The following is a 9,565-nucleotide window of genomic DNA, read 5'->3' on the forward strand; positions in this document are numbered from 1 at the left end:
TTCAATTGCAGATTGTACATTGTTTGACGAGCTAATTTGTAATTTGTTCACATTGCTTAATAGTTTTGTTGACTAAAATCTACAATTGTGTTTGATTTCATATGATCATTATTGGACTTTAACCTAACATGTTTTGCTCCAAGAATTTAGCTGTGTTTTTTATTACGTTATAGAAGCACAGCTCCTAGATGTTTCAAATCAAATGGAATACATTAATTAGGTTCTATTTCATGTGTGACACAAAAAAAGGTTGCATATGACACCTATGCATAATCAGTGTAAGTCACATGCAAAATTCAAAGCAGAAATTTCTAAATTTCTCGCTTTTTTCTTAATTTTAGGAAGTGCAAGTTAGCTAGTCAATCGAGTAACAATTCTTTATTTGTAAGGAGATTTTAGTATCAACTTTAGTTCAAATTTTAGTTCAAATAATTGTACTCCACCACCCTGCCAAAGTTAATCAGTCAGCAGTTTCCGCGAAAGCCCGTTGTGCATTACATTTCACTTTCGCATGTACCCCCTCTCCCCTACCCTTCGCTCCCCAAACCCTTTCCTCCCCCTATACCTTCCCCTCTTAATCGTTGCTCCGGTCTCTTACTTTACAATCATGTTAAAAATACAAACAATACCTTCTCGTTCTAGTAATCAGAAGTTCGAAGTTTTAGAGCTACTTATTTGAAATGATAACCATGCGAGTTGAATTTGTGCATGGTGACTTATATTTCAGAATTAAACTGCAGATATATTTTTTTTGCAATATCTGCAAGTTGAAAAAACTAATAAGATTCTGAAAATTTATGAATATAGTATTAGTCTATATTTTCAACTGTTTTGGAACGTTTGGTAGCTTTATTAAACCCATGACGCCACGATCGGGTATTTGTTTTTAATCTCTCTTTATAACACTTAATCCGCTTCTATATAAAACCATGTTAAAATAGCCTATATGTTCCTTCCAATTTTCATAATTATTTATAGTACTTTTAAGAAAAAGTCGCCCAAGAAAGAACCTGGGCACGAAAACCAAACTACCAAACGACTGATCCGCTCTCAACCCCAATCCCCTTGCATCGGGACTGTGACTGTGTGATCATCGTCAGGTGTGCATCACTATTCCCCTCGAAAGGGAACAGATACTACACATGATCTTATAGCCAAAAGGCCGAGGTAATTATTTATAGTTATGTATGTAAACATGTAAGTTCTTTTTTCGATTCTTTTATTCAGAGATACTCAATGATCATATAATACAAGATGAACGAAGACTGTGTGTTGAAATATTGTAAACATTTCCATCAAAATCCGGATTTCAGACTCAACTCTTAGTCTTAAACAATGAAATACTAGACAGTTTACATCATGATAACCCGGACCGGTGCTTCCTTCCGAGATGGTTTACGTACGTACGTTGTGTACCAACTGTGAACCCTTGATTTCTTAATATAGAAACAGGAATTTCCCAAAGTAAACGAGATCAAACAAAAGCCACGCATGCCATTGAAATAAAAGCTTGAACTTGACTTTAGTCTGCATATAAATAGTTCGTTCACTGTGAGATTGGGTGCGCACAACTACAACTGCTACAGTGAAAGAAAAAAATAATATCCAAACAGGGTTATCGTTTGATACACAATCCATGTGGGTGTCATATAACTAGCGTACGTCGTACACGCACTGACTACTGGCCTGGTGATAAACTGCTTCGTTAGGCTTACTTCAAAACGAGTTTTTCATCTTCGTTTCTCTGCAAATTCCATCATTATCATCATCATGGTCAGCCAAGGCGGTGAGAAAAGACCCTCCTACTTCGATTCTGCTTCTGTCGAGACAGGAGTACACATGGCGAGCTCATCATCACATTCGGTAAAGTCACGACTGCAGTTGTTCTGGTTATTTGCTATTGTCGTCTGCTGTATGATATGTGTAGTTGCCAGACAACAGTGTCAAATCTATACGATCCAACGAGAACTGAATAGCCTATTGGAACTAGAAGATCTCTCCGACGAACTCCGCGATGGTGACATGGTAAGCAAAATCTTTGCGGCTTGGTGGTTACCAAATGTGGTGGTGGGTTCGGAGAAGGGGAAAGTTTGGAATTGTGGCATTCAATTAATGGGAATGGGTGGGTAACGTGGTGTTTGTACGTGGAGTAGTAGTAATGAGTCGAGAGGGGGAGGGGGAGCCGTGTACCGCTAACCTGAATGAATACTTGTGTGTGTGTGCGGGGGGGGGGGGCGGTGTGGTTAGCGGAGGAGGTTGGGGGTGCACTGATACAATTGACTATCGGAGGAGTTTTTCCATGACGTCCTTAGCCAAAACATAAAAATGTTAGAGTTCACTCAACTGTGAACCAACTACTGTCTACTATAGTATTACTGATCGAGAGGAACTTAGTGGTACAATGGGGGAGGGGTGGGGGAAGGACTGGTCAAGGAAGTTGGGGAAGGATGATCATGAATGGATACTAAGACGCCAGAGGGTATACTGTAAAACTTTATCAGATCAGATCAAACCATGGATAATAAAAAGTCACTTAAACTTCAAGGAATTAAAATTAACAAATATTGGTTAAATAAAAGTTACTTTAGAGAGTGCTCACGTTGTCTCATAGCGTATCCAAATACTAAACTTACAGGAAATTAGAACCTGGAAATTAGAAAATTGTTTATCTACACTCCAAAATACAGAATAAGGTATGATAAGGTAAATTAAAAGGGTCTGAGGTTTCGATCCTAGCACGATCAAATCAAAGGTGTAGCCTGCCCCTGTAAAAGACCTTACTATGCGGTCGAAATGACAATTCTTAGTTAGTTGAACATTTCGATGGCACCATAAAGTTTCCATACTACTAATATTCCTTTCGCACCCCCCAAAAGAAATAATAATAACAATATTAATGATAACAAAAAGCTAAAGGTACTGCTGCATTGTTACTATAAATAGAGCCTGTTCCGTCCAACTTTCGTCAAAGGTTTATACACGCGTGAAAAAGCAAACATTAGGATTTTCGATGATATTGATGATATTTAACAAGATTGTTATAGTCACGTTACCAAAATATTATGGTAACAAGGAGGACAAAACTATGAAAAGTCAAGGAAAAGGTATACGAGATATATATATATATATATATATATATATATATATAGTTCAATATTGTTGTTGTGATATTTGGAGTTGTTATCGTCTTTTGCGATTGGTAAAAAAAATAAGGGAAAATAAATATGAATTTCCTGCAACATGATGACGCAGTTGAAACGTTGTTGACAAAATACAAAATATGGAAACTTGATACTGATATGCAAGACTGACAAGAGTAGAAAGTGGGTGGGGTGGGGTGTGGTGGGGGTGGGACCTACAGCTTTGAGTCGGGTTCTAGTAGGAGGCCCAAGAAAATACGGTATAGAAAATAATTTAGTCGCATTTTCATACAGAAATATACGTAAGGACCAAAATAAAGTCAATTATTAAATATTGAAATGTTCAAGCCAGAACACGTTCGAATGAGCTCGAAAAATAATATGTATGTATGTATGTATATGTATGTATGTATATATATATATATATATATATATATATATACACACATTATTTATATCAGTGTGTACATATACAAATATACAAATATAAACATGATTACACGTGCATAGCGATTTCCATCACACATACGCTTCTTATAATGATCAATTAAGGATTACAACAATACTCATTTTTATGAAAGTACGCAACTGACTTAATCGCAAATTTACTTTAATATTTTATATTTTATATTGTTTTTATCCATACAGTTTGCAGAAAACATCACAGGCAGCCTCTTGGGTAAACTGACCGCTGACGAAAACAACACCCTCAATGGTAAGTGAATAAAGTCATCTCGATGTAAAGGAGTGGCTCAGTAAGGAACAATATGTTAACTTTGAATGAATTGCATACACATTCGTATTTAATGCTTTTGCGGTCACCCCCCCCCAAAAAAACCCTTAGTCACGTGGATGTTACCAGCATCACGTGATATGCATATACCACTTCATACCACTGCTGCACAGATGGCTTTATACCACTGCTGAATCGGTATTAACCCAATTATACAGGCCCATCAAATCTAGACCAACATAAAATATTACATTTTTTTTAAAATTTCCTTTAATTTTTAGTTTACGCCATCGTTATAATAAATTCCGTCAGGATACGATAATTTTATCTGTTCTTTTTACCTCTAGCCATCGTCTCCCGCCGCAGGCGTCAGACTAGAGGCTCAGATGTGGTAAGTATCTTGATTCCTTGGCTTACCTTTAACGGAACAGATAAACAATATTGGGTTTCAAATTCAAAGTTATTTATTTATTATTAATACTCTCCAAGAACGATACAACTATTTTTTCCGTATAGAGAGATAACAAGGCTGATGTAAAATTTGATTTATGTGTATAAGAGGTGACGTCACATCCCTGCTGGGTCTTTTTATAACTTGTATTTGTATATTCCTGTTAACCGCTAGTCTCTGACGTCATGCGCAAAAATAGTGCTCAGAGAAGCCTCAATATTTGAGCTTTGTAAATCTTTAAGTTTGTTTTACTTCCCGGATCTTTGGACATGTTAAAAAAAATATCGTGTCATCAGCGATAGCTTTAGACTCTTCCCATTTAGCAATCTATGAATAATTTTGCCTTCATCAGAGTTTCTCGATCTCCTTATCTATTTGTAATTTACTAAAAATCGATATGTCATTCGCCAGTTGATATATTTATGTTTATGTTTATTACTTTCTTACAGTCTGCGTTCGCTCATCTTGTTGGGAACGGTAATATAGTAGGTATGGAAAATCCAGATATCTCAGTAATGTGTAGATTATGAAATATTAATTTAAAAATGAAAATTAAATATTACGAGAACATTCTAAAAAGAAACCAAGTTTTTTTCTTTTGTGTATTGTCTTTTGCAGTTTATATTTTTGTGTGTTTTTTTTTTCTGCGGCTCTATAAACATATGCATTCAACTTGTTTTAAACAATCGTTTTGATCGACAAGATGACGTTTCATGAATACATAATGCGATATATGATATTGTTGTTAAGTCGCAAGCCTGCAATAAAAAAAAAACTTTAAAATTTCCTTTGAACAGGTCATTCGACGTTCCTTTGGTCAGATCCCGACTCTTCAAGTAATTCTTATTCTTCTTTCGGGAACGTCCAACTTTACAAACCGAACAGAAACAATGCAGTGCGTGCTATTCGTGTCCTTTGTGCAGGCTGGTATTATGTCTACACACAGATACCATATTTCTACGACAGTGACAGGCATCTTGGACACGAAATAGTCCGAATTAACTCATGTGGACGTTCCAACCCTATGACAGTACTCATGACTATTGTGAACCTGCCAAAGTAAGTAGCTTCAATTCATTGAATGAACTTCGATCAACTTTATGATGCGGTAGAACCGTGGTAATAACATCCCGATATAGCATGTCTACTTCATTAATTTGTCTAGTCACATATTCATTAAAGATCTGCTTTATTGGCTCCAATTATAGCACGCTATAGCTATATAGGAAAGTGTTGCGATTACGTAATCGACCTGCCACGATCGTAAATCGACCTCTGGGCTCAACAACTAGTCTGCATAGCATCTTAACCCCATTAGGCTTTTTGTGTAAACACTGTGTGGAAAGATGTACATGTCTACAGTGTAATTAATCATACAACGTTCACTCAACGACTCTTCATACAAGAAAATAAAATGTAGCAGGCGTTGCAGACTAATTGGTGAAAAGAGGTCAATTTACGACCAAGGCAGGTCGATTACGTAATCTCAAGAAACTTTTCCATGATAACGTGCTATAGTCCTGACAGTAGTTGGGGTCTATATAAAGCATACTTTAACTTCCACAGATTATCAATATCTCCCTTGCTGCCGTAAAGATGCATAATAATTTCAAGATTTCATATAAATAGGTTTTCATAGATTACCCCCCCCCCCCCCCCAAACACACAAACAAGCACATACAAACACATCTTTTCCACTTCCGAATTCCGATGTCAAAGTGTAGCATTAACATGCTACGTCAGACATAAAAAATACATCGTTGATTATAATAACTTCCAATCCGTCTGTTTTGTTTGTCAGTTCACCGGCAGCCAGTAACAACAACTGGAAATACTTAGGTGGGATTGTTTACCTGGCAGCATCCAGTCACGTGGAGGTAAAACCGAGTGATAATGATCAACCCATCGATAACTACATTAGCTCTTCGAATGAAGCCAGACAAACTGGGGCTTTCTTTGGACTGTACCTAGTGAAGGCCATGTCGCCATTAGATTGTGCAGTGAGATGTAACAACTAAATAGCTAACATTGTAACAGAGGAGTAAGCAATGTCTAAGTCATCAGAAGAAAGGGGGGGGGGAGTGTAACCAAGCATAAGTTATCAAAGTAAGGATATTGCATCACTACAGCACCACACTGAGGGTAACTAATGTCTGTATCGTTACAACAGTGGTAAAACAATGATGATAGCATCACAGGGAGGGTAACCAATGATGATGGCATCACAGGGAGGGTAACCAATGATGATGGCATCACAGGGAGGGTAACCAATGATGATGGCATCACAGGGAGGGTAACCAATGATGATGGCATCACAGGGAGGGTAACCAATGATGATGGCATCACAGGGAGGGTAACCAATGATGATGGCATCACAGGGAGGGTAACCAATGATGATGGCGTCACAGGGAGGGTAAAGCAATGATGATTGATAGCGTCACAGGGAGGGTAATCAATGATGATGGCATCACAGGGAGGGTAAGCAATGACTACAGCATCATTATGAGGGTAAGCCATCGCTGCCACGTGAGAGAGTGGGTAACTAATGGCTGTTGGATGACAACGAATGCTATAGTCATGACTGCCACATCAGAGAATAGGTAACCAATAACCAGTTTCGTATCACAGTGAAGTCATGAATGCATCACTATTCCAGAGAGGGACACTAATGACTTTGATGTCACAGAGGACCGTGTAGCAGGCACTACACATCACAGAGGAGGCAACCCATAAACCAGCAAACAACATTGACAAATGCCATCGCTACCAAAGAAAATGGGCAAAGTAATGAATACACTATAAGGATAGGTAAAAATTATTGTTGAACTATTTAATGCTGATTATGTGTCAGTTTGGCTACACAACAGGTGTAATCTAAACGGTGTATCGGTCGTTATGACTACACACAAATACAAAGTAAAAAAAATCATAGTGTATATCATTTACATAACAAAGCGATCAGTTCATGGTCCAATAGTTAAATCCTACCAGACTACATGTACCTATATAGATACCCTACATGTGTGTCCGTATATGCGTGTGTGTTTGTGTGTGTAGCCAGGGTGGTGGTTGTCGCAACGTATTATGGCTCATATTGTTCTAGGGAATATTGAATATCAAATATCGCCTTAGATCGTGTAACAGACAAGTAGTATATTTACTTGTAAAAGTTTTTGGAAGGCATTTTAGTATCAATACGGAGAGTATAGGCCTATATACGGTGCATCGTTAAAGTCAGTTTTTCCTTCTTCAGTACTAACATGCATTTGAAATGTGTGGAATGTTCATTCAGTCACTTTGTAAATAGTATTGTAAATATTTATTTAAGAACTACACGAAAATGAAATTGATATGAATAGTGGTTTGAGAGGTGAGAAGATGATGATGATGATGATGATGATGATGATGATGATGATGATGATGATGATGATGATGATGATGATGATGATGATGATGATGATGATGATGATGATGATGATGATGATGATGATGATGATGATGATGATGATGATGATGATGATGATGATGATGATGATGATGATGATGATGATGATGATGATGATGATAAGCGAAAATGTTAAAGAAAAAAAAAAGAGGTATAGTTATAATTTCTAAACAATATTCGCAGCATTATTGTCAATTTTCGATTTGATGCTTAATACCACGGTTCCCTTTTTTCATTGGACCATTCCTATTGCCGGACGACACGTCTATTCGCTTCCGGTCGTAATGGGATCACGTGTTACCAAGGAGAAGAATTCCGTGAAACGTGGTTTAGAAAGATTTTGCTGTTATTTCAACAACAACAACAAAATTATTTGTCCTTCAAATATATGTAATATGATACAATTGGAATATTTGCTTTGCTGTCAAATTACTGTAAATTGAAATGTTCTGTCAAAATTTGGTTTATAAGACCGTCGTTGCCTGATACATACATAGAACCAAGTTTGGGATGAAACTACGTGCCAGCAGGTTGTTGTTTTCAACACAAAAAATATCATTATTGTATAAATTGTAGTTATTATTATTGTTTTAATTGTTTAAATTTGATCAAAGGAATGCTCCAATAAATCTTACGCTTTGAACAATTATTTACCGTAAAATTTACATTTGAACAACGACCATTCTCTCTGTTTATTGCGTATTTTTTTTTATGTATATTGCGTCATCTTATATGAAATAGTTAACCGTAGTAACGAAATAAATTAACAGTATGCCAATAACGATAATGCAATTGGAAATCTATTGTTTTTGTATTGATTACTATACAAAATAAATATTTGAAGTCACATTCCGAACGACCTTGGCTACATTAATCGTCTTCTAGACCAGGGTTTCCCTAAGGCTTTACCCCCCCCCCCCCCCACGAACATTTGGATGTCAGAGTTTGTCCACAAACCCCCACTTTTTCGAGACACGATCTGAGTCATTATTATACTATAATACGCATAACAGTGCTTCGTAAAAAGATCAAGTTCATAGTGTAATATTGCACTGGTATATCATGTTAAAACAGGCTACTGACTGCATGTTGTCACTCAACAACAACAACAAGCATGAATTTATGCTAAGTTTGCATTGTGTCGGGCAAAATGGAGGTCATCTGGAATTTCCAAAATAATAATTACTTTGGCCAACCTTCAGTTACTTTATCAGCTCTTTTATCTTCACGATATACTGTCATGCGTACACCAACTTCACCAAAGTCATGCGGCCTGTGTCTGTTTCATAATTCAGTCATTTATCACATGTTCGGTACGGTACTACTATATGGCAACATATGTCTATGGAAAAGCGAAAAGAGTTTGTCGATAGGTACGACTTTTGTACATTACTAAATTATATGATATATCAGATTTTAGTTCAACAAAAGGATACTCTAGTTTTGACTTTCAGAAACATCTCACGAACAGCCTGGGATGGACTAACGCACCCCCTGGGGGTTCATGCACCCCAGTTAGGGAACCCCTGTTCTAGACGCATCAGCATTGGTATGCCATAATACATGCTATAAACTAATATTTCCTTCAGTGTCCGGAGATCAACTCCCGAGCAATAAAATAAAGTGAGTCAGTGTGGGGATGCGAGTGTGAGGGCTGGAGGCGTGCCTTCTTTAATTGATGACTTTATAGACACAAACTAAACTAGGATAACTTTTAGACCGTTAGAATAGCGCTGCTATCGACCTTGGTTGCATTTGCTATTCCAATTTTTAATTTTTTAAAATATTTTTATTAT

At 37.0% G+C, this 9,565-nt stretch overlaps 1 protein-coding gene across 1 annotated transcript; it reads left to right on the forward strand.

The window, feature by feature from the left end:
* The first annotated feature begins 1,537 nt into the window (after nt 1-1,537).
* On the forward strand, nt 1,538-8,556 carry LOC139974926 (uncharacterized). Its single transcript, XM_071982480.1, has 6 exons — nt 1,538-2,025; nt 3,789-3,855; nt 4,221-4,264; nt 4,774-4,813; nt 5,122-5,383; nt 6,126-8,556. Exons 1-6 carry the CDS (start codon nt 1,771-1,773, stop codon nt 6,340-6,342), a joined length of 885 nt encoding a protein of 294 aa, XP_071838581.1. The 5' UTR covers nt 1,538-1,770; the 3' UTR covers nt 6,343-8,556.
* Nucleotides 8,557-9,565: the final 1,009 nt, after the last annotated feature.

The sequence above is a fragment of the Apostichopus japonicus genome, chromosome 10, assembly GCF_037975245.1.
Source record: "Apostichopus japonicus isolate 1M-3 chromosome 10, ASM3797524v1, whole genome shotgun sequence".
NCBI classification, from domain to species: Eukaryota; Metazoa; Echinodermata; class Holothuroidea; order Aspidochirotida; family Stichopodidae; genus Apostichopus; species Apostichopus japonicus.